General features: G+C 43.2%; 1 protein-coding gene and 1 long non-coding RNA gene across 15 annotated transcripts in view; one reads left to right on the forward strand and one right to left on the reverse strand.

Annotated features, from left to right (window-relative positions):
* LOC141500798 (uncharacterized) overlaps nucleotides 1-24,827 on the reverse strand; it is a 28,361-nt gene that overhangs the window by 3,360 nt on the left and 174 nt on the right. Inside the window, exons 1-6 of one of the 11 annotated variants that reach the window (XR_012472034.1) lie at nucleotides 24,084-24,774; nucleotides 22,763-22,908; nucleotides 19,607-20,655; nucleotides 17,002-18,600; nucleotides 16,753-16,898; nucleotides 1,135-13,384 (exon numbers count right to left, since the gene is read on the reverse strand). This is a non-coding gene — a long non-coding RNA (uncharacterized LOC141500798). Of the gene's footprint in view, nucleotides 1-1,134; nucleotides 13,385-16,752; nucleotides 16,899-17,001; nucleotides 18,601-19,606; nucleotides 20,656-22,762; nucleotides 24,775-24,827 lie in introns of those variants that run through there. The other 10 variants (XR_012472036.1, XR_012472041.1, XR_012472038.1 and 7 more) reach the window with 10 other exon arrangements.
* Nucleotides 1-24,827, forward strand: part of HMGB3 (high mobility group box 3) — a 35,596-nt gene that overhangs the window by 520 nt on the left and 10,249 nt on the right. For 2 of the 4 annotated variants that reach the window (XM_074204268.1, XM_074204270.1), the window contains exons 2-5: nucleotides 2,434-2,591; nucleotides 3,420-3,559; nucleotides 4,783-4,957; nucleotides 7,032-23,746. In XM_074204268.1, coding sequence (XP_074060369.1) covers nucleotides 2,442-2,591; nucleotides 3,420-3,559; nucleotides 4,783-4,957; nucleotides 7,032-7,172 — 606 coding nt within the window. In that variant the 5' untranslated portion in view covers nucleotides 2,434-2,441 and the 3' untranslated portion in view covers nucleotides 7,173-23,746. Of the gene's footprint in view, nucleotides 1-1,192; nucleotides 1,392-2,433; nucleotides 2,592-3,419; nucleotides 3,560-4,782; nucleotides 4,958-7,031; nucleotides 23,747-24,827 lie in introns of those variants that run through there. The other 2 variants (XM_074204269.1, XM_074204267.1) reach the window with 2 other exon arrangements.

Raw genomic sequence — 24,827 nt, forward strand, 5'->3', positions numbered from 1 at the left:
GCCTCGGGCTCCGGGCTCCGCGCGGGCTGCTTGGCGGGGTGTTGGGTCTCGGGCCGGCCTTGGGGGGCGGCGGGGGTGCCGATGCGGTGTCCGCGCCGCCCCCACCCCTTCCCCTCTGCCCCCTGGTCTCTGCGGGCCAGAACAGCGCTCCGGAGGGGCTCTGCTGCCTGGAGGAACATGGCTGGTGCCGGCCCTCCCCCGCTGCTAACTCTTAGCATGCCTCCGGGGGAGTGGGGGGAACGAGTTGTTTGGCCAGGAGGTGCCCCGAGCCGGCTCGCCGGAGTCGGGGCGCAGTGCGGGCTCCCCAGGCGGGGCGGGCTGCCGGCCAGCGGAGCAAACTTAACTGTTCACTCCAGCCAGCCGAGCGCCGTGTCGGGGGCTTGGGGGGGCCGGAGCGGGGGGCCACGCTCCCCAGCCCTCGGCATGAACATGGCATCTGACAGGCTAAAGCTTGCGAGCTGTCGGGGCCGCTTGGGGTGGAGGGGGAACGGGGACAGCCGGGGGGGGGGGAGAGGAGGGGTACCCTCCTCCTGAGCCCGGATTCCTGTCCCGCTAAGGAGGGCTCCCCGAGGCACGCCCAGCGTCGCCTCCTCTTCCTCGCCTCTTCCCTCATCCTTCTGGTCGCGGGGGGAAGCCCTGATCCCCCGGTGGTGCCCCCAAAAGGTCCCCCCTCGCGCTCTCCTCTTGTGCTGTTGGACATTAACATGGCTGGCGTTGGGAGAAAGCAGGCAGCAGTCGGAGTGGGGGGGGCAGCGTAGTGGCTCGCTGGCTGTGGAGAGGTGTGCGGGGCCCGAGGGGGCCCCTCGCTTTTCTCTCCCCCCCCGGAAGCCCCTTCTCTGCCGCTCTGGAGTCCTTGGGGAGTGTTTGAGGGCCGATCGGGGGGCGATTTTCACTTTTTTTCTCCCTTCCCCCTGGCGCGGACGAGTGTAATGGCTGAACGGGAGTCTTTGTTAGAGAGTATTGCGCCAGGCAGGAGGGGAGGGGGGGCACTCTGCAAACCCGCGTCTGGCCCTGGAGCCCCTCATCCCCACTGCAGCAAACCCGCCCAGGGGGCTAGAGGGGCGCCTCCTCTGGGCTCCTGGCGCCCGGGGGGCCCGGGGGTGCTAGGGCTCCCAGGGACCGGCGCCCCGGAGCCGGCCCCCGGTGACTCGGGCTGCGTGCTTGTGGCTTTGTTAGGAATAGCAGCCTGTGCTGCCTCAGCCTGAGCTTGCCTAGGCAGAGAAGCCATTTTAGCGAATGGAGCTGGAGCCGCCGCTGCTACTGCTGCTGGGGCCAGAATAGCAGCTCCCACTTCTCTCCATTCCTCACCAGCACTGTGCCTCTGCTTCCTCACCGAGGCCATCGGGCCCCAGCTAGCACCCGGCTCCCACTTTCAGGCGCCTTTCCTTAGGGTAAGAACCCCTCAGTCGAGTGAGGGAAGGATTTCAGGGGGACTTTCTTTCATCAAGGAGCATTCCACAAAATGGAAGATGAATTATTGGTATCTTGGTGACCTGCCGCTTTTCTCCTTTCTTTTCCTCTCTTTTTTTCCCTTTCCCCCCTCCAAGGAAGAGCTGACTTTACTGGGTCGGGGTGTACCCAGCCAGGGGAGCAGGCAGCCCCCAGCTGTTCCGGGGGGGTCCCACACAGGGGCCCCCCATATTGTTGACTAATGGGAATTTTGAAAATTTTATATGATGACCTTGGGGGCTAGGGGAGGTAGTGGGAGGGAGGGGGGGCACCGCTTTTTTCAGGGAAAACTTTGGAGACGGGATGAACTTGAAAATGTGTCTATTTTACTAAATAGAGAGGTAGAATGCAGGGGGGAGGCTGTGCTCGGCAAACCAGCCTTTTAAATAACTTTTCTTCCTTTAAATCAAGTGACTAACTTGGAAGCTTCACTTAGGATATGAGGGATACTTGTCGGCTTTTGCAAATACTTCTCTTTGGAGAGAATCTTTAAAAATATGAACTACTTTTTGGCATTCATTTCAAAACTTGTTTTCCTCAACCGTTAAGAAGCAATGGGGGGGGCTATTTTTTTAGAAGTTTTATTTATTCATTCATTTTATTTAATTTTGGTCTAAAGCCCAAATGCCTGCTAATTTTGTCATAGCTGTTAATAAGCTGGCGAGGAAAATTTTAAAGTCCAGTCGGCTTGCCAAGGTGGACGATGCTACAAACACCCTCCCCTGTTTTTCTTAGGCACCAGCCTTTAGAAAGTTTGGGTCCGGAGTATGAGCTCTGATTATCATCAGTACTTTCCAGGTTCCCCATTCTAGCCCAGCCAGTCTAGTGGCTGGCTACTTGGGGTCATCCTATTTTCAGGATTGCTTTCCCTTGGAATATTTTTTTTTTTTGGCAACTGAAAGAACTGACTCACCTTTTTTGGGTGGGTGTCTGTATTTCTCCACCGGCAGCAATGACACATGTTATAAAACTTATCTTTTCCAGAGTTCACCATGGCTAAAGGTGACCCCAAGAAACCAAAGGGCAAGATGTCCGCTTATGCCTTCTTTGTGCAAACTTGCCGGGAAGAGCATAAGAAGAAGAATCCAGAGGTTCCCGTTAACTTTGCAGAGTTTTCTAAAAAGTGTTCCGAGAGGTGGAAGGTATCTTATTATGTTGTTTTTCTTTATGACATTTAAAAGAAAAAAAACTTTTAAGCCAGACCTTGTGTTATAGTATGTCTTCTAGGTATGGAAACTCCCTCCATGGATGCAGATAAGTTAACTTATCTGTCATTTTAGGAGGTGCCTCGGCCACTGAGTTTAATATTTTTATCTGGGGCACTCTGTTTTAGAGAGGCAGGGATTAAAAGGAGTCTTCAGAACCCCTAGGCTAGGCATACTTCATTGAGAGCAGCTTTTGTTAAGAATATATTGTATTGCTTTAATAAATATTTTTTGTCTGCCTGCCTAGGAGACTTAAAATTGACAGAGCCCCAGTGTGTAATAGAAACCATCAAGAAACTTTGTTGACATGGCCATTGGAATATTTAATCCACTCCCCCAGGTCTGTACTTCCCTTCTGCAGCTACTCCCTGGAAGGAAGAGGTTGGGTGCCATATAAAGGAGCACTAAATTTGAAGTCAGAGACTCTGGGTTCCAATCTTTCTTGCCTTTTTTTTTGTTTTTTAGAGTTATAGATGATCTTGGGCAAGTCATTTCTCTTCCTTCTCCTTCCCTCTCTATAAAATTTAGAATTGTAATTAAGACTTCTTTGAAGGGTCCTTCCAATTCAAAATCGGTGATTTCAGTTCCTTAATTTTTTTTTTGACCTGGTGCCACATTTAACCTCATCAATTCTGTCTTTCTTTGTGTTTTCAGTAATTAGCACGATTGTGGTATATAGTATATCCGTAATGAGGAGCAACTGACTGATTAATGGATGGATCTGCAATGACTGCCTAGTTTTGAACTTCTCTCATTTCTTCTTAGACTATGTCGGGGAAAGAGAAATCCAAGTTTGATGAGATGGCAAAAGCTGATAAGGTACGATATGATAGAGAAATGAAAGACTATGGACCAGCAAAAGGTGGCAAAAAGAAGAAGGATCCCAATGCACCTAAACGGCCACCGTAAGTCATTTTGCCCCTCTTCCTATATGTTTACCTGAATTCCTAGGGTGTTTTTTTTTTCTGCTTAAATTTCATTTTGTTAATGGATGATAAATGCTCACAGATTTATAGCCTGAGGGAACTTCAAAGGTCATTTACTCCCCGATCTACCTCCCCTCCCCTTTATAGAGGGTCCAACTCCCTCTCACAGTTGAGGAAAAAACTCAATTTGTTTGTGCTCACATAAGTTATTAAGTCTTAGAACCTGAACCCTGGTCTTCCTGATTCTAAATTCAGTGTTGTATTCATTATACAACACTGTTTACAATGAACTTTTGAAGACCTATTTGTTTTCTTCCTTTTCTTTTCTTATGCTTAAAAAGTAAGGCCTGACTTCAACTTTAGGGCCTGTAGTGGACTGCCTGAAGCCCAGGTGAGTAGCTCTGCATTTTGGTTTAATTGAAAGCCCTGGATTTGTAAATCTGGATGAGGTTGAGATAGCTCCTTGAAAAGAACTTTTTTCATGCACTCCCTTGCCACATAATAGACCCTCAAACTGTTATTAAATTTATTACTTGTGTAAATTTAGGCAAGTCATTTTCTGACCTTAATCTTTCCATCATTGAAATAAGGATATTGGACAGCTGATCTTCCCAACTTACAGAGATGGCTATCACTTGAGCCAAATCTTAACAGATTTTTATTGTTAGCTCTTTTACATTGCCTTGCTTGCTTTCCGCCCCAGATCTCCCCCCTCCCAGGGAACTAATTTTTATTTTAAAATAATGAAATCATATTAAAGAATCACGTTTTTTAATAGAGAGAAAAATTCAGTAAAGCTGAGGGACCCCTTTCTCCACCCCACCTCATTATAACCACTGAAATGTGGATGGGGGTATATGTCTTCCTATTTATGAGACAATTTTTTTTTTTTATATGAGCCAATTTTCAACGAAGTTGTATGTAGAACTAAGCCTTTTACAAAGTTACTAAAGTGAACTTTCTATGATGGGATTTCTGGGGAACAAATTGGAGAGAGCCTTTTGAATATTCTGGCGAAATTTAACTTACATATTTTGGTTTTTATGCACATTTCTTGCTGGACCCTCAGACTTTCAAGAATCCTTTGAATCAAAATGTGGGGATCCAACTACAGCTCTGCAACCCAGGACTTTTTTTTTTTAAAGCCTCAAGCTTTCATGAATACTCATCTAAACACTAAACATGCTGACTTTTCCTCCAAGGTCTGGCTTCTTCCTGTTCTGTTCAGAATTTCGTCCCAAGATCAAGTCTACAAACCCTGGCATATCCATTGGGGATGTGGCAAAGAAGCTTGGCGAAATGTGGAACAATCTGAGTGACAATGAGAAGCAACCTTATAATAATAAGGCAGCCAAACTGAAGGAAAAATATGAGAAGGTAAGAAGCTTGGGGTGTGGAGAAGGGCTGGTCTTAGAAGTTAGGAAGCTGTGGGTTCAAGTCCTGCCTGACACATTTGAGCTGGGTGACTCTTGGTCAGTCACCTGAACTCAGGGGGGCCACCAGGCAATTCTCTTGAGACTAGGACCTACAGGTAAGTTGCCAGTCTTCATCTATGGAAGTGCCCTGCCCCTGTGAGATCACAGGGCAGGGCCAAAAAAAGGAAAGAAAAATTCTGCCAAGAAACTTCGATGGAAGCTCCTTACATATATGAGAAGAAGTTCCTTGCTATAGCTTAACCTGTATACTGCCAGAGTCTTTATTGTGTAATTGGGGTTTTGTGTGTTTATGAGAGCATAGTTGAGGGTTGCAGCTTTTCTTTTTAAATTTAAAAAAAATACCTAAATGTTTTACTTAAAAAAAAATCACTGTCACTTCCCAGTGACTCTTTGCATCCCCTTCTCCAAACCTCATAGGATCTCCAACACATTGGGCAAGTCTGATAACGTATGCTGTATCCCCTAGCTCTCTGCTGATAGAAGGAAGCAATCTTATGATATAACTTTGGACAAAATTGGAGTGTTCTTGTTCTACCTTCGTAGTTTGGTTTTGGTGGATAGGGCACTGGACTTGGAGTCAAGAAGGCCTGAATCAAATTCAACCTCAGACACTTATTAGATGTGTAACCCTGGGCAAGTCAGTTAACCTCTCTGTGCCTTGGTTTCCTCATCTGGAAAATGAGGGGATTGGATTGTGGACCTTAAAGGTTCCTTCAACTCTTAAGTCTGTAATACTGTCTTTTGCCTTGTATCAAATAGTTCACTGAAGCCACAGTCACTACACAGTTGACCTCATAAGATCTTTAATGGAAACTTGTATTTAGATTTTGTGAGATTTTCTCCTCTTTTCTTTACCCCCTCCCTTCTTTTGTACATGCTGGATAGTCAGGGCTTTACTAGGTAGCCCACACCTGGTAGCAGCTTTGGTTTTGCTGAGTTCCTGCAAAAGATCACAAGTGTTCCTACAAGCTTCCTACAATTAAATTAGAAATCTGAGTAAATAAACAATTGGTAGGCTAAAACTAAATTCATAGCTATAGATAATGCTATGAACAGGCAGAGAGAAAGAGACCAGTTTAATATGGGGTGAGGGTTGGTGTGCTTATTTCCAGAGGTTGGTCATAGCAACTCATCTAGTCTTTTCACTAAAAAGGGGAAAAGGAAGGGAATATGCCCACTTGCTCTGCCCATGAAATCCTAGCTTCTTTTGAAATATTGGGAAATCACCTTTAACATCCTTACAAATTTGTTTTTTTTTATATTCTCTTCAATGAGAGACAGTATGTATGGTGTAGTAGTTGTAGTGGTAGAAGAGAAGTCCTGGGTTTAAGTTCTGTTCCTGATTCATGCTTATTGTGTGACCCTGACAAGCCTCTTGAACACCTGTGCCCCAGCTAGCTCTCTTAAGGATGAAAAACTGAAGAGGAGGCACTGATCTGCTTTGGTAGAGGGAATCTCTCTCCTGGGTTTTTTTTTTTTTTTAACCAATGAAGATATAGGTTCAGTTTCTATTCCTTTCCTTCTTACATTCCCAGAGAGACATCCCATTTTCCTCAAAGAATAAGAAGAAATGGGGATGGGGGTGGGGGAGAAGCCAGTACAGCTAAACTAAAGCATCAAGTATATGCAACGTTCTACACTCTAGTCTTTCTCCCTCCCTGCCCCGACTCTCCCACCTCTGCAAAGAAGGAAAGGAGGTACCCTTTTAACCAGCAAATCAGTTTGTTGTAGTGTTTGCCTTTTTTTCCCTCTATGGCTGTTGGGCCTAACTGTCATTTTTCTCCTACTCTGGTGTAGTGGAAAGTGTCCTGGACTGGAGCCTGAGACTCCAGCTCCATTGTGGACACACCCCTTAGCTCCTGTGAGCATGTGAGTTTGGGCTGGGGGTTGATCTGACCTCTATGGTCCCTGGCCTGCCACCTTGGACACTCCTTACCCACAGACTTGGATGAAAGTAAGACCACTGGTGGTGAGCTTGTCAATTTCAACGGCCCCCCCCTCTCTGCTCCTTCTAGGATGTCGCAGATTATAAGTCGAAAGGGAAGTTCGATGGGGCAAAGGGGGCGGCTAAAGCTGCCCGGAAAAAGGTAGAGGAGGAAGAAGAGGAGGACGAGGAAGAAGAGGAGGAGGAGGATGATGAAGAAGATGACGAATGAAACTGTACCATATTTTGTCTCCGTGTGAATACCATAGAGTAGGGGAAACACCTTGAAATGAAACACCTCTTGTGAGGGTGGTGAATGCCCTCATTAGGCTTAATTGGCTTCTGATCGCATAGCTTCGCAAAAGTGCTTCTAGATAGACATTGTAACTGGTTCATGTGAAGTGGCTATGGGTATCTCGGAGCACCTAGAAACTGTATCAAACTTGTACATATTTCCAAACATTTTTAAAAATGAAAAGGCGTTCTCGTGTTCTCCTCACTCTGTGCACTTTTGTTGTTGGTGTAAAACAAAAGCATTTACAAATGTTTTCAGGCATTTTTTTTTTAATTTGTAAGGTGGTGTTTAACTATATGGTTATTGGCTAGAAGATTCTGGGTTATAAACTGTACATATCTATAGTTTGTAAAAACAGCAAGAAACCCCACACCCCTAGGCAGATTCTTGGGGTCTAGGCTTGAAGGGGGCATGAGGCCTTTCCTAGGGGGTTGCCATCCAAAGCCTACACTGTGAGGGTAGATTGCAGTGGGTGTCCATTTAGCTTAAAAGTTGTCTTTCTGTATATATAGTGAAATAGGACCCAACTCCCGTTCTTAGTGTCACAAGGGGGGTGGGGGTGGGGCTGGCATGAGAAAAGTGTCTGGATTTTTGGTTTTTCTCTTTAGTTGAAGTGCAGTAGTTCTAAATTGAAACTTGTAGAGTTCTGTATCAGTCAAACAGAAAGCCAGGGCAGTGATACAAGGAAAAAAAAATCAAAAACAAGTCTGTTTTAAACATGATTTGGAACGTTTGGGGGTTTGGGTTTTTTTTTTTTGTATGTTTAGAATGCTGAAATGTCTTTTGAAGCAAAATAAACAGTATTACACTTTTAACAACCATTCAAAATTTCTGGGTTTCAAGCAGACAATACTTTGTAAGTCTTCCAGTACCCCAGGAGTCTGGTAGTGATAGATCAGTGAGGACAGTGGTCCTCACCCACCTACTTTTAAGCTACTCCATCGTTTAGATGGTTTTTGTGAGTAGCATTAAGATGGTATGAACTTTAATTTGGTGGGTTGGTGAAAAAGTGACCTCTCTTACCTGCAAGTTAACACCTTTCAAAAATAGAGAAAAGCTGATGGTGAGGTGACTTAATTCCACTTAACTTTGACCTCCCCCCCTTTATCTGGTTAAGTTGGGTATGCATTTGCTATATATAAAAATGTGCCTTTCTTTAAAACACTTGTTTGGGAGTCCTTCCCACCTCCCTTCAGTTCAAGCACTCAAGTTTTTGTCCAGAGAAAGAAAGGGGATTGTGGGACCTTTGGGGCTACTCAAGGCACTGAGACCCTGTAGCAATTCTGTTATTTTCTGTATTGGGTGTTTTTGAGGATGATAGACTGGAACTCTTGTGGTTTAGGGTGTATCAAATCATCTGTACAGAGGGAACCTTTCTCTCCTCTAAACAAAAGTTTTTACCTTACAAACTGAAAGGGGTTGTTTTCATCATTTCCTTTTTCACAAAGTTGAGTTATTTTGTTTTTTGCTGGGGCAATATTTCCTTATGTTCTCTGGCAAAGATTTAGGGTTGTTTTGTGGACATGAGCCATTTTGACCTCAACAATTAGAAAAGTCTTTTCTAATAGAGGCATATTTTTTCTCACTCTTCTCCCTGTTTTTTCCCTTTCTCACCAATCAGCACCCACCCCCCCCATTTCACTTTCCCTGGTCCAAGGTGCCCACATCTTGAAAGTGGGGCATGGGCACAAAAGGTGTGCCCAGGTGGGTGTTTGGATGTCTGGTTTCACATCTCAGTAGTAGCTGCTTTGAAGGCCTTGCCCTGTGATCGCTGAGTTTTGCCTAGGCATTGTTTATCAGTATGTTCTCTAGAACTGGGTGTTGGGACTGAGGCGTTGAATGGGATTACCTGACCCTTCACCTTCGATCCTGTTTTGACAGTTCCCTTGCCCTTGACAAGCAGGTTCATAACAGAAGATAAGAGTGCATCTAAATCCCAGTCCCAATTTTTTTTTAAAATAAAAGCTCATTATGTTTGAAGGCCAACAGAAATTTCAAAGAGAAGGCAGTGGCTGTTGGGATGGGAGTTTGGTAGATTTCTTCAAAACTGAACCAACTGATGGGGGGGGTTGTTTTTTTTACAATGCCAACCTGACTTCCCTAAATACTACTCTAATACTCTCGTCCGCTTTCTCCTTTTACTTTCCCCTCAAAAAGGTAAAAAAAAAATCGGTCTTAATGTAGCAACTGTTGTCAAAAATGTCTCCCATGTTTTTTTGTCAAAGTGTATCTAGGGACCTTTTTGAATGCATTCATTTTCTGTAATAAAGTTTATTAATCAGTCTTCCAAAAAAAAAAAGACATGTTGTGTACTAAGTAAAGTTTTTGAAAGCAAACAGTGAAGAACCCCCACACGCTTTCCTGATGCCACTGTCCGACCCCACGTCTTGTGTGAGAGTATGGGGACCTAACCAACGAGCAAGTTAGGAGAAAGGCTTGTCTAAGGCTGTTGACTGGGGACAAAAACTTTTGAGGAAGCTCACAGCTGTCATGTGGCCGGGAGTGGAATGGGTGGAATGGTTCATAGAAGATGCCCCAATTTCCAAGGTGTGTGGGGTTCCCCTCATATGGAAGGATGGTCAGGTCCAGGTGGCACTGTCTTTTTCTTGTGTGTCCTAGCTTGTCTATTTTCTTTTGTTCAAGTATCCTGCTTCAGTTTGGGAAAAGATCTGAGGAGTCTCCCAAATCCTGACACACCTTAGGGACATACAAGGATTCTGAATCCTTGAACAAAAAGGGCCTAATCAGGGAGGCACAAGACTTGTTTTCCCTGTGCACAGGGACATGGTTGAACTGCAATAGCTGTGGTTATCTCTGCCTCAGTCCCCTCATCTGTAAGAACTAGCTTATTAAAAAGTTCTGCATAGTAAGCTTTTAAAAATGAAAGCATGATGGAGGAAAAAAAATAAGAAAAATTTTCTTTAGAAGGAAAGGGATCTTTTTCTTGAATTCCTACTAGGAATTCGAGGTCTGATACTGGATTTGCTCCTAGGAGCAAATATTAAAAAGACTGGGAGCCATTGGAATCAACTAGTTATGTGATCAGAAACTGAAGGAAGGGTGAGATGAAGCCTACACCAGAAGGCATGAGATGAGGAAAAATGTGAGCCTGGGTGGGTACCTAGGATGGTGTTGCTCTCAGAGAAGTGAGTGGGGTTGCTTTCAGTTCAAAATTGTCCCTCTACCCAAATGGTAGTTCCTTGGGACTGAGGATGAGGGCACTAAATCACTGAAAAATCAGAATCAAGTGGTAGACGTTTGGATTCAAGAATTTTTACCAATGAAATTGCTGGTGGGCTTTGGATAAAGAATAAACATTTTAGATTCACTTTTTTAGACTTGTTGCTTTGTTTTTTCACAATTTGGCACTTGGTAGATTTACAGAGTTGGATCTTTGATTTATCACCCCAATTCTCAGTTCTTCCTCGTTTATTTGGCCTTGGATGACAAAGCACATTTCACTAGGAAAAAGAATAAATTTTCCAATCTTTTTTTAAGAAGACCTTGAAACATTCAGCGAAATAGTTTTAGGCCTGAAAAAAAAAGCTGCCTGTTTATCCTCTCATTGGCCTCTTTGTGACCTTTTCAGGTCTTTTTATATGGCAGTCTTCAAATCCCTTACTTCCTTCAAGTCTCAGTTCACCCTTTAAAAGGTGAACCTTTCCCACAGCTGCCCCAATCCAAGATTTTACCTTCAGTCAAATCTATTTAGATGTTACTCAGAAACATCACTTGTCAGGGCTAAACAAAACGTGGACTGCAGTGCTATTTTATGTGGCCCCCTGCGGGTTTACTAAATGCTTTAGTAAATGAAGCAGAGCTCTCACTAAAATGGCAAATGAAAATATATCATGTATCGCTCCTTCCAGCCCAGCCTCCATGCCTAAGTCTCATATTTTGCAGCCTGACTAGAGACCTAGTTTGTGCAGTATTCGCCATTCTAATGCCCAACAAGCAAGCTCTCATGGAACTGAGAAGTGACAAGTGGGGGCGTATACAACAAATCTTAGATGTTACTGTTTTGTCTGGGATTCCTTCAGGTCTAGTCATTTGGAACAATGTGTCATCTGGCACCTTTCCTCTGCCAGAGATGCTCAAGTTTGTTTCACTGTGGAGGTTTAGTGTAAAAGGCTTCAGATAAATGTGACCTAAAATCTCATGAGGAAACAGCCTGACAGGTCAATAGGCAAGACTTGAACTCAGATCTTCCTGACTCTTAAGGGTCAGCTTCTTCCAGTTCTGTCAAAAACTTGGGAGATTTCTTTTTGCAGCAGTCACCTACTCTCCCCATGTGCCCAATGTCCTCTTCCCCTCAACCTCAACCCATCCGTCTCTCTTTAACCTTTGATGGCACCCTGCTGGTTCCGGTGTGGGAGGCCAAAGGATGGGGGATGAGATAGCAGGTTCTAAAAGGGGGGGCTCTCCCAGGATCACCTGGGGATTCTTCTAGAGCTAGCAGGCCTTGGCCTTGAAGTAGATCATGTCCAGGCTAACACATATTACATTTTATGGAAGAGGAAAAAGAGGCCACAGAGAAGGAATAAGTGGTCCAAGGTTACAGGAGGGCCAGAGTCTACCACTATTCGTACATCTCCAAGCCTGGAGAGGAAGTCATAGCGTTAGCGTCTCAGTTTTGGTATAGCTGCACGGAAATCTTACCAAAAGAATGATACTTTCCCTTTGTAATCTATTCCCTGTAATCCATCTTTCCACATCCAGCTGTGGAAGTGCTAGGTCTGAACATCACTCACCTGTTTAAGAACTTTCCATGGCCTCTTATGCTCAAGCACTCAGTTGGAGCTTATAATCCATCCACAGCGACCCTTATCCATGCAACAACCCAATGCACTGGGGGGGGGGGGGGGGCTTCCTTAATTTTTCCCGACATCATGAGTACCAGTGAGCTAGGCAGTGTAGTTCATACACCTAGCTTCCATCTCAAGAATCAGAATATTCTTGCTGGCTGGTCCAACCTCCCTCCTACCTCATGGCAAATCCCTCCTCCCATTCCTGTTGATTATTCTTGTATCTAGCTTGTTTGGACATGGTTGTTTGTGGTGCTGACCTCCTTGAGGGCAGGGACTTTCTTTGCAGCCCTAGTACCTGGCTTCATTCCAGTTTGTCTATTACATGGCCTGGCACAAAAAAGGAGCTTAATAATATGAAGAGCAGCTTAACAAATGTTGGTTCAATTGAGCTAAACTGCAGCAGCTCCACTAGAGGGCTTGCCCCAGGCATCCCCCCTTTCTGTTCCCTGTAAGCTCTTGCTGCCCAAATAATTCCGAAGAAATCCTCCTGCTCCTGGTGAGATCTTCTCCCAGCACTGCCCCAAATAACCTTAGAGACTGCTGCTCCAGTCGCAGTAATCCTGGCTTAGTGACTTGGGCCAAACTACATGATCTTGGGCAAGTCCCTGCTTTGGCATGGGGCCCACTTTGCTTTGAAAAAGAGCAGGCTTCATTTGGAATTGGACACATGCAAAGTGCTAGGCAGACCTATGACACATTTCTGAATACTAAGGACTGGGGATGAACGGTGTTCAGTTGTTTCAGTCACATCTAACTCTTTGTGATCCTGATTGGGGTTTTCTTGGCAGAGATACTGGAATGGATTGTCAGTTCCTTCTCCAACTCATTTTACAGATGAAGAAACTGAGGCAAACAGGGTTAAATGACTTGCCCAGGGTCACACAGTTCTCATTTGAACTTAGGTCTTCCTGATGCCAAGCCACTTTACCACCTAGATGCCCCACTGGGGAGGGCAAGAAATCAGAGGAAATCTAATGAAAACTAAGGAGTGGGAGAAGAAAAATCCAAAGCAGTCCAAGAGTCTGAATTAAGTCAATGTGTGGGCTCTGAGTCAGGAAACATGGCCCTTTGGAAGACTCCTGCTCAGCTTAAGTGTGAGTGTGTGTGTGTGTGTGTGTGTGTGTGTGTGTGTGTGTGTGTGTGTGATTCCTCTGCCCCCAGCAGACCAGGATGTGATAGCATACTCACTCATGTGCTGCCTGCTCAGATGCCTGGGTGGTGCTTGTAGCATGGCAGCTGGTTCTTTCTTCTCTGGTTTACCACATCCACAGTAAGGGCATGAGACTTGGAATCCACAAATCTGGCATTTGTCAGCTGGCTTCCTGGGTATGAAGGGCCTTCCTGTAGGGGGAGGATGTGAGAACTGTTCTGTTTGGCCTTAGGTTGACCATGGAAGGAAGCAGCTGGTGTGGTACAGAGGAAAGAATGCTGATCTAATGGCAGAGCATCTGGGTTGATATTGAGGTCCACTAGTTTGGCAGTAGTTGTTACTACTTTGATAACCTCTGGGGGACTCAACTTCCTCATATAGAAAATGAAGGGGCTGAGCTAGATGGCATCCAAGTCCATTCCTCTAAACCCTGGAGGAGTGGGTTAGAGAAGGTGTAGCAAGGCTATTTCAGCTCGATAGGAGAATCTCTCTACCCATTTCACTAAAGAATACTGAGGCAAATATTTTATACAATTGTGGGGACAGGGATAGGGACTGGAATTGCGATTACACTGGTCTATGGAACTCCGAATGAGGAAACTACCAATGCGGTGCCTTCTCTGTAGTCTTATTCTCAACCATGTGAATAATATTGAAATTATCTGTTTTACAGAGGAGGCAATTGAGGCTCATAAGGTTAGTAAATATCAGACAAAATATGAACCCAGGTCTGACTCCAAGAGAACGCATTCTGTTCAACATGCTTCTAGACCAATGCAAAAACCAAAACATGGTTCACCATGGAGCAAGTTGGATTTCCTCCAGGAATGCTAAGAGGTTTCTGTTAGTAAAATAATTAGGACAATTAATCACATAAACAACAACCCCAAAAACAACACCACATGATTATATCAATAAAGAAAAGTCTGCAAAGGGATTCAGCAGACTTTAAAAAGCAGACACAAAAGGGTCCTGCTAAATTTAAACAGTATGTGAGCTCATTGAGAACAGAAACTATGTGACTTTTTTCTTTGTCGTCCCTCCACACTTACCAAGTGCCTGGCATATGGGTGCTTATTTAATCGTTCTTCTTCCCAGGGCAGCTCACTCCTCTCCTAGAAAGCAAGCTCCCACAGAGGAGCAGAATCGTGTGACCAGCATTTTTTTCAGGCCACAGCTAGTCAGAGAAGGTGGCTGGACCTCCTGCCCTGCCTTTCTCAGTGTCAGGCCAGAACTTAGTGCATATGGAAAGTATAAATTCACAGACAGGAGTGAGTTATTCAGAACTGCAAGGTTTTGTTCTCAAGAACAATTAAAATTGAAAATTACTTTTGCCAGGCAAATACACTGAGGGCATGATTAAAGGATCAGGGAGGACTGGGGTCCCAGTTGATACTAATCAACCCTTTTCACTTGACAGAAAAGGAAACACTCAGAGAACAGTGGGGCTTTTGCCCCAAATGCCCCAGACATCATGGGTTGGTAAACATCAAATTCCATCCCCAGGTACTGCTTATGGATTCCAACTTTTGCTTCTGCGGGTGGGGGAGCAGTTGGAATCTAGATGAAGGCCAGTGGCAGGCAGCCCAAAGTGAACCCTTTGAACAATGCAGTATGAGAACCTCCTTCAACCACTAAACCTCCAGTAAACACCGTTCTAGTGTAGAGGCTACAATGCAAGGCTTCCTTAGCATCCATCGAGGAGATAACATTCACCTTTTGAGGAAGTTAACAATATATACATGGGTAAATATACTCATGTTAATTTGAGAAGGGAGAGAGAATGGACAATTAAGATAGTCAGAAAAAGTTTCTAAAAGGAGACAGCACTATTACCTCCCACTCCTTTGCTGATGGGTGAAGAAAACTGTATATATTACCAGATTTTTTTTGATGTATTATGAGGCTTTTGCTTTTTTTTAAATTGTCTTAAGAAGGGGGATAATAGGTGGAAAGTTATGTGTTGTAAAAATAAAAGATGTCTATTAAAATTTCTTCTACTTGCTTTACGAATCTGAAGGATGAACTGGGGGAGGGAGACAGGAGGAGGGTGGTTAGATTATTATGAGTCTGACTGAATGAGGGTGGGGTGCAGACTACTTGAAAATGAGGAGGAAGAAATAGATGGAGAATACAGTAAAGCAATCACAAGCCTAGCATGGAAGCAGAGTGATGGCTAACTTGGGTTATAGTTTCACTGTAAGGATTATTTTCATGAGCAATGGAATAGAAGAGGAGAGAGACTGGAGACAGGAAGGTCAATTGAGGAGACTTTGCCAAAAGTTCAAAGTCAGCGATGGTGGGCAAAGCAAGGAATGGATCAGAGGCATGTTGAGGAGCTTGAACTGCAGGATTTGACAACTGACTGTGGGGGGTGGTGGTGTTGTGGCAGCAGCACAGAGACGTTGTAAAGGGTGTGAGTTCTCAATTTTGGATGACTGGAGGTTGATGGTACCATTATAGAGATGTGTGAAGGAAGGGAGGGTATATAAGGGAAAATGAGCAGCTTTGTTTTAGACAGATTGAATCTGAGATGCCTATTCAGGTTGATTTAACTGTGATCAAGGTGGATTTCCTTCAGGGATGCAAAAGAGTCAGAAAAATAATTAGCACAACTAATCATATTAAAAACCCCCACATCAATATAGAGAAAAGTATGCAAAGGAATGCAGTGCTGAGTCAGAAATTCTGAAGAGGAGTGATTAGAGCTTAATATGGAGATCTTGAGATTTGGGGGAAAGCAGCAGAGAGGTGAATAACTGAGCCTCTGAGTTCAGAAGAAATCATCAAGGGAAGGTAGAGACAGTGAAGAGCTCTCTGGGGTACCTGGGGTTAAGGCCATGTCTGGTAATGCTGGAAGAGGGCAAGGAGTGGCCATATTGGTAGGAAATGGACCAAGGGAAGAGAGAACAGGCAGGAGGAAGGGCTGCTCAAGAGGACTGAATGTGGCAGAGAAGTCAAAGGGTAGAAAGACAGAGAAAATGTCAGGGAATTTACCAATCAACAGAATGGTGGCTTCAAAACATGGTTTCTGACCCCTTCTGAGTCACCTCTACCTCTTAGCTCTTTTTGGAAGTTGCCCTCCAATGTTTTCAATCTGCTCCTCACCTTCATAATCCCCAATTCCCTTCAAAGAAGAGCCCAAGAGCCTGGCTAAGGAGAGGCCTTCCTCATCTCCTCAGTTATTATTGCTTCCCTCCCCAGGTTCCCCATTTGTTTCTGTTTTATAGTTACTTATCTCTACATTGTTTGCTCCAGGAGAAAGTAGAATGTGAGCTCTTGGCTGGGCAGGGACTGTTTGTCTCCCCACACTTAGTATAGTTTCTGGTGTGGATTAAATTGAATTGAGGAAATGGAGGCAGTGAAAGTAGACTACTCTTTCTAAGGTAGTAAAAGGGAGGAGGGGACAGCAGATTTTTTTAGGGACTGAACTTCTGTTGGGCAAAGGAAGGGAGAAGTCATTAGGAAGACCCTAAAGATGAGAGTGAGATCCATAGACACACATGCAAGCAATGAGAAAAAGAACCAGGAGGCTATGGGATCAGTGTAGGGTTTTTACCTTTACAAGGAGGGTCCCAGGTTGGAAGAAATAGCTTAGTCATTCTTCTTCAAATTCCGGGCCAAGCCTGAGGCTGAGTACTAATCTGTGAGAAGAGGGACCCAGAGAGAGCCCTTTTTTTTTCTTATTCTTGCATTTGCTTTGCACTGAAAAAGAGATAGTGGTAACTTGTTGTTAGGATGCTCTTTCCAAGGCCAAGCCAAACCAGTTTGAGAATGTGACTATGATCCTTGCATTCTATTTTCTCACCTTGTTTTCAAACTGGCTTAAAACCAATGTGAAAGTTTCAGCCAATGTGCCAAGCCCCTCCACTTTCACATACGCCTGCTCCTAATGCATGTAATCTGCACATGGAAATCCACCATATAGTGCAAATGAACTAGATTTTGAGTCTGAGGTGGGAGTGGAATTGAAGTCTTCCTCTAAGACTTTCTAGTCATTCACCTTGCTGAGCCTCAGGTGCTCCATCTGTAAAAGGCAGAGTATTATTACACCACCTGTAGCCAGAAGTTAATTGTGAGGATCAAATGAAATAATGGATGTAAAGTGCTTTGCAGACTTCACGGCAAAACATACATGTCTGTTACTACTTAAAGCACTCTGGTGGAAATTAGGTAAATCAGGAGAAGCTTCAGACACAAAAGATGATAATCAAATTAGAGGACCAAGAAAGAAATTATCTGAAAATAGTAAGTTCATTAATTCAAGTTCTTGCACAAACAAAACCAATGCAGTTAAAATTAGGAGGGGCGGCTAGGTGGTGCTGTGGATAGAGCACCCACCGGCCCTGGAGTCAGGAGTCCCTGAGTTCAAATCCAGTCTCAGACACTTAATAATTACCTAGCTGTGTGGCCTTGGGCAAGCCACTTAACCCCATTTGCCTTGCAAAAAAAAAAAAAGGCAAGCTTCAGTTGCTTCCTCTAAAATTAGAAGGAAACCGTAATCAGGGAGAAAAATCTTTGTAGCAAATTTCTCTGAAAAATTTCTCTTCATTTTCAGGAACTGATTCAAATTTATAAGAATAAATAAATAAACAACCTTCAACTGATAATGGTCAAAGAATATGAACTTTTCTTTTCAAAAAATTATTTAATTTTAGTTTTCCTTAGTAATATGTAAAAACAATTTAATGTTCCCTTTGAAAGCTGACTTCCAAATTCTCTTTCTTCCTCCTCCATTAAGAAAGCAATTTTATAGATTATACATGTGTAGTGATGCAAAACATTTCCATAATCATGCTGTGAAAGAAAACAGACCCTTCCCCCCCCCAAGAAACCCTAAGAAAAATAAAGAAAGTTAAAACAAAAAAGTATGCTTCAATCTGTATTCAGACACTGCCAGACACTTTCTCTGGGGATGGACAGCATTTTTCTAAGAAATTCAAATTACCAATAGCTATATTAAAAAATGTTTAAATCACTAATTAGAGAAATGCAAACTAAAACCTCTGACATACGTATCTGACAAACCCATCAGATCCACAAAGATGGCAAAAAAGGATATGGGGGGGGGGAAGGAAACAGTTCATCTGTCTCTTTCTGCCAGTCTTTCCTCATTATAATGGCAAACCACTGTTGTTATCCCCATTTTGCAAAGGAGCAATTTTTCCAATACAACTGAAACTGTAGTTTGGGTCCATAGATGAATGAGATTTTCAAGGTCTGAGCTGAAGTTATGCCAGTTTCTGACTATATGATCCTGAACAAATCACTTAAGTTTCTTCATCTGTAAAATGGGAATAATAATCACACTTACCTTACAGGCTAATCAAGATCCAAGTCAACAGTGGCTAAAAGAACTGGGTTGAGAAGATGTTTCTGGGCCAGTAATTGATTCTGGATCTAGAGTCTAGGCTCACCAGAGAACAATTTATCTATATTATTGTCTTTGTTTTAAGAGCTATAACCCCTCCCACTGGGACCACCTCACAGCAGCCTGAAGACCCAGAGCTTTCACCTCACTGGACCGGAAAAGGGACTTCAAGTCACTTTCTGGTCATTTCCAAGTCAAACCCCTAAACACAGGTTTTCCCTCCCCTCCTCACTCCCCCCATTCCCAAGCTCTCCTTTTTTTTTTTGGTTTCCTTTCTTTAGAAAGTAAGTCCCTCGAGGGCAGGAACTGTCTAGCTTATTCCAATTGTAAATTCAATTTAATTCAAATTTGTTTGAGGGAAAATAAAAGTAAAAGGCCTCAGTTCATAGTCGTCCCTCCCCCCCCACCCCTAGCAGAATCCCACCTGGGGTTCTTTTGTGATGCTCAGAGACCCAAAGAGAAACTGGGAGGACTCACAATTTGCTCTTAGTAAATTGAGGAGTAAAGGGAATATTTATCTACTAACTTGCACTTAACCTTTACTTCCAGTAAGGTAGGACTAACCTAGGGATAGTTTTCTAGAATGAGTGATTTTCCTCATGCATGCCCTCAGAGGGATTCCTAAATGCTGGGGAGTCAGGAGACCAGGAGGCCAGTCCTGGCTGTTTCACTTTGGATCAGAGGCTTGGAACTGGAAGCAACCAGAGAGGTTCTAATCCCCTTATTTTTAAAAATGGCCCAGAGAGAGAAAATCTCACATCACACAGCCAACATTTAAACTCAATCCTATGATCTTTCTATTAGCTTTCTGGTCTTAAATTTTCTCATCTGTAAAATGAGAAAGCCAATTCTCCTCCCTCCTGCCCTCATAAGATCAAGAACAGAAAAGCACTCTGGAAATTCTGAATTGCTCTGCCCAAGTGACATTATTTGCTTTTCTCCTTGACGAAGACCATAGCAGAGGTTCTCTTCCTGTTTGCTTCTAACCACGATCCAGGAATTGGAGTTTCTATACAAAGGCACAGCACTTGGTCAGTTGTACCTTCCTTTTCTCTTTGACCTCAGGCCCAAAGGTAGCCTCCAGAGTATGAAGTGAATCTGTGAAGCACAGGTGGGCCTTTATTCAGCAAGGGAAGGGTCACAGATATGCATTCCTTCTCCAGCTCCCCTTTCTGACTGTCCAACTTGTCAGACTCCCATATTTCGCCAGTGCCCCTCGAGGAAAGATAAGAATTGGGTTTGGGCTTTGGATTTCATTCAGATCCACAAAGATTCACAGTTGGAAGTCATCTTGTCTAACCTGTACCAGAGAAAGAACCAAGAAGTGGTTATTTGACCTCTATTTGAAGACCTCCATTGGGTGAGGATGTTTCCACTTAGAGATAGGTTCCAATGGTTAGAAAGTTTGCCTTATCCTATCCAAATTTGCCTCTGTAGCTTTCGCCTGTGGCTCCCCTTTTTACCCTATGGGGCCAAGCAAGACAAGTCTAGTCCTTTCCCACCCCATCCACAGATCCTTCAACTAACCAGACTTGAGAGTTTTTACCATTCTAGTTGTCCTCCTCTGGACACTATTTCTCATTGGACTTACCAAAAGGTGATCAGCTCAAAGACTTACTTAGTTGTCACATCCCATTGCTGACGCTTCCTGGAGGTATACACTTTGTGTTCTTGTCCTTTTCTCTTCTCTCCAGAATTTTAGGAAGGAGGTCAGTTATCTCTGGGAAAAAGTTGAGATATGAGCCTGTTCTTTTCCTGACTGTGCCCAGTTGGAAATTCTAACTTTAATTCCCTTTCCATCTTGGTCCCAAGTTGGAGCGGGTTAAAAATAAGACCCAGCCAGAAGACAGAAATTTGGGCGATTAGACAAAAACAAAAAAATAGAAATTTAGCTTGGAGAGTTCCTAGGATCACTGAATAGGGCAAGAGTTCATAATTTGAGGTTCATATTCCAGGGACTCCATGATCCTGGACATGAGAAAAATCATACCTTTGTTTTCATTAGCTGAAATGTAGCCATTTCTTTCCATGATCTGAAAACATCTTTCCGAGAAGGGGTCTATAGGCTTCATCAGACTGCTGCCAAAGGGTCTGCAACACAGATACATTAAGAACCTCAAATCATTGAGGTACTAATTTGTAACCATGCCTAAATTGTCCCTAAACTATGCATACCCTTTGACACAGTCAACCATTATTAGTCCTATACTCCAGAGATTGAAGAAAGAAGAAGACCCTATGTATTAAAATATTTATAGCAGTTCTTTTGGGGGTGGCAAAGAATTGGAAACTGAGGTGGTACCCATCAATTGGGGAATGGCCAAACATATTAAGATGATGGAATACTACTGTACCATAAGATATGACAAAATGGAATTTTAGATGAAACTGGACCAACCTCTATGAATTGATGAAGAGTGAAATGAGCAGAACCAGTAAAACAAATTTCAACAAAAAAAGCAACATGTAGAGAAAACAACCCAGAAAGCCTTGAGAACTCTGATCAATACCATGATAAAAACCATGAGCTAAGAGGATTGAAGATGAAGCACATCATTCACCTCTAGCCAGAGAGGCAAGGCAGAGAGAGATCTCTATTTCCAGTCCCCAGGGTATGAGAATCTGTTTTGTTGGGCTATGCACACTTATTTTAATAGGTTTTGTTTTCGTTTTTTGTTCAACTGGGAAGGGGCAGTGGGAGGGACAGATTCTAAATTTATTATAAAATAAATTCATTTTTAAAAAAGTCTGGAATCAGAGATTTCAAATTGGAAGTGTCCTTAAATGGTTGTATCATCCAACTCTCTCATATTATAGATGGGGAAACTGAGTCCCAACAAATGGCAATGGGTGTGCTTAATAAAGGCTAGTTGAATTGAATTAACCATGGAAATTGAGCATGACAAATTCATCCTGAAGAACACCAAAAAGATAATTTCAAGTGTAATTTATCAGACCACATACAGTGTGTCATGTCTAGCAGATGCAGTTTTCTCATTACTAAGATTTACTGTCTTCTGAGCTTATTAAAAGACAGAGACTTGAATCTTCCCTACCATGGCATGTGTGACTGGAGGGAAGGGGGAAGGTCGAAGAGATTAAAACAATGAGAGCTCCCAATCCTGGCAGTTTTCTGTCTGAGTCCCAGTGGAACAGCCCTTTCCCCCAGTCCTCATCCCCAGGGGTATGCTCTTTTGATGTCAGCACTTTATCCATGCAGCCAGGAACAATGTTCTGTGAAGTGACCCCCCACCCCCCTCAGGCAAAATTAACCTAGTTCCAGTTCCATGGTTAACCAACGAATGAGAAGAGAGAAGAGATGGTGCTTCTCTTGTCAGCTCTGCTTCCAATAACATAAATCCATTTAATAGGGTGGTATATTTTAAAATTCACTTAGTCTGTGTACAAAAATATCCCCAAATGAGCTCTCCCCACGATGTTTTAGAGTCACTAAAAAACAAAGGCAGAGCTCCCCCCCCCCCCCCCCCACCATCTTGGTCACACTCCAGCTAGTCAATGTCCTTTCTGAAATGACTTTCCCCAAACTGAACACACTGCTCTAGAGAAGTACTGGCTGCAGAAGGGAATTAGGAAATTGGACCTCAAATTACATCTCTTTTACTTGCCATGCAACCTTGTGGAAGTCATTTCCCCTATCCAAGTCTCAGTTTCTAACTTCAGCTATAAAAGTTGAGTGAGATGGCCTCGAAGTTAGTTCCCTTTTAGCTCTAAATCTATTGTTTTATGTAATTTGAAGAGAACAGAGAATCTCCCTTGTCTTGGACACAGACATGTTAATGTAATCTAAGATTGATATAGGGCATGCAGCCTTTTAAAGTCATCCTTCTTTAAAAACAAAGCAAATCAAAAACAAGTGAGGAAGTCACACCTTCCTCATCTAGTACAGTCTTCCTTTGAAACTCAAGGTGGTGTATAGTAAGTTCTAAAAAATGTTTGTTGATGCTATTTTGTTTTTAAAAATCTTCCAACAAGGAAAGAAAAATCCAGTCCTCCAAACATACATAGTCAAGCAAAACAAAATTGCCATGTTATCCACATCCAGCAATGGAGGTCTCACTCTGCTCCCTAAGTCCATCAATTTGGTCAGGTGTACTGATCAGAGTTCTAAAATTTTCCAGATCGTTTGTCTTTGCCATGTGGTTGTTACAGTATAAATCGAACTCCTAGAACTACTCACTTTACTCTGAATCGGTCTTTCCAGGTTTCTCTTGAAACAGTCTCTTTCATCATTTCTTACAGCAAAATAATATTGCCTTACACTCGACACACCATAATTTCTTCAGTTCTTCCCCAATTGATGGCCAACTGTTTCCATTTCTTTCGCTGCAACAAAATTGCTGCTATAAATATTTTGATACATATAGGACCTTTTCTTTTCTCTTTGATCTGTTTGGGGGCACAGGCCTAGTAGGGATATCAGTGGATCAAAGAGTATGTGCAGCTTAGTGGTTTTGGGGATTTAGTTACAAATCATTTTTCCTGAACCAATTCATAGATCCAACAACAATCTATCAATGTGCCCATTTTTTTTCAGGCCCTCTAACAACAGTCATTTTCCTCTTTTATCATCCTTGCCTAACTGGGAGGTCTATTTTCAAAATGGGAATTTCTCTTATTTTAGTGATTTAGAAAATTTTCCCATGTTGGCTGATAGCTTCTACTTTTTCTTGAAGGTTTGCCTGTTAAAGGTCCTCTCAACATTTCTATACTTCTCCTATAGTGGAATTAGTGCTTTATTTATCTTGGCTGTCAGACCTTTATTAGAGAAATTTGCAAAGAATTTTTTTTCACAATTAACTGTTTCACTTTTAATTTCAATTGCTTCATTTTTAAAATTTCATTTTTTATTCTGAATTTGAAAAACAGCAACTAAAATGAGCATTTCTATATACATAATAGAACAGAAAAAGTGGACGGTACCTGGAACTCTGATTATGTATATCATGTTTTTCTTTTTATGTATATAATAAATTCAACATATCAAAGTTGCCCTGTTTGCCATTCCTTCCTTCCATTTTCTTCTGTGTTAAAAAAAAAATACTCCAACAATCTTTTTTTCCTTTTCTTTTTGGGGGGGAGGGAGCAAATTTTTCCCTACTCCCTTTTCCCCTCCGTTTGAAAAAAAAATAAACTTCCACATTGGTCTGAAAATGTCTACTTCATCTTGATTCTATCACCTCTGTTAGGAGGTAAGCAGCACACCTCATTGAATCCTCATGGTCACTGCTTTGATCAGAGTTCTTAAATCTTTCAAAGTTGTTTGTTTTTATAATGCTGTTACCACTGTATAAAAATTTTCCTAGTTTGGTTCCCTTTACTCTGTATCAGTTTGTGCAAGTCTTCCCAGGTTCCTCTGAAATGTTCTGTGGTGTTCCATCATATATATCCACCATAACTTCCTTTAGTCATTTCCCTGTTGACAAGTACCCCCTTCTTAACCACCCCAAAAAGAATGGCTATAAACAACGTCTTTGTCCTCTGTCTTTGAGGATGCCTACCTTGTAGTATTGCTGAGTCGAAGGGTATGCACAGTTTAGTAAGTGGGGTGGTGGTGGGCATCATTCCAACTTGTTTTCCAAAATGACTGAACCAATTCCACACATGGTGCATCAGTGTGGTGTATTTCTTCAAGCCCTCCAACATCCTTTTTTGCTATCTTTGCCAATCTGATGGATGGATGGATGTAAGGTGGAACCTCAGAGTTCTTACAATTTGCATTTCCTGAATTACTGGTGATTTGGAACATTTTTTCCCCTGCATATGGTTGTTGATAGCCCAGATTTCGTCATTAGAAAACCGTCTGTTCATATCCTTTGACTTATTAGAGAATGTCTCATGTTCTTAGAAATTTGGATCAGTTCCTTATGTGACAGGGACTCCTGGCCCCTCCACTGCCAGAGAGCCAGGTTTATTACATGCCACTTGTTCCTTAGGCTTCTCTGCTATCCTGCAGAGGGTTAGGGCGGCATCTAGTCTCTCTGGCCCCAAATTTAGGGGTTCCCTCCATCCCGGGTCTATGGAACTACTTCAGTCATCTGACATAGCAGGCCTATAGAACTCGTCCCCGCACACCTAGAGGCTAGAAGCCTCGCTTCAGGCCACCTTGGCCTCCGGGGAAAGGAGGGGAATTAGGCTGGTAGCTTAATGAAGTCCCCTTGCAGCATCAGTTCCACCCGGTTCCGAGGCCGGGCCGGGCCGCGCCGCGCCGCCCCGCCCCCACCCCTTTGTGTCCAGCCACCCTG

The sequence above is a fragment of the Macrotis lagotis genome, chromosome X, assembly GCF_037893015.1.
Source record: "Macrotis lagotis isolate mMagLag1 chromosome X, bilby.v1.9.chrom.fasta, whole genome shotgun sequence".
Classification (NCBI taxonomy): domain Eukaryota; kingdom Metazoa; phylum Chordata; class Mammalia; order Peramelemorphia; family Peramelidae; genus Macrotis; species Macrotis lagotis.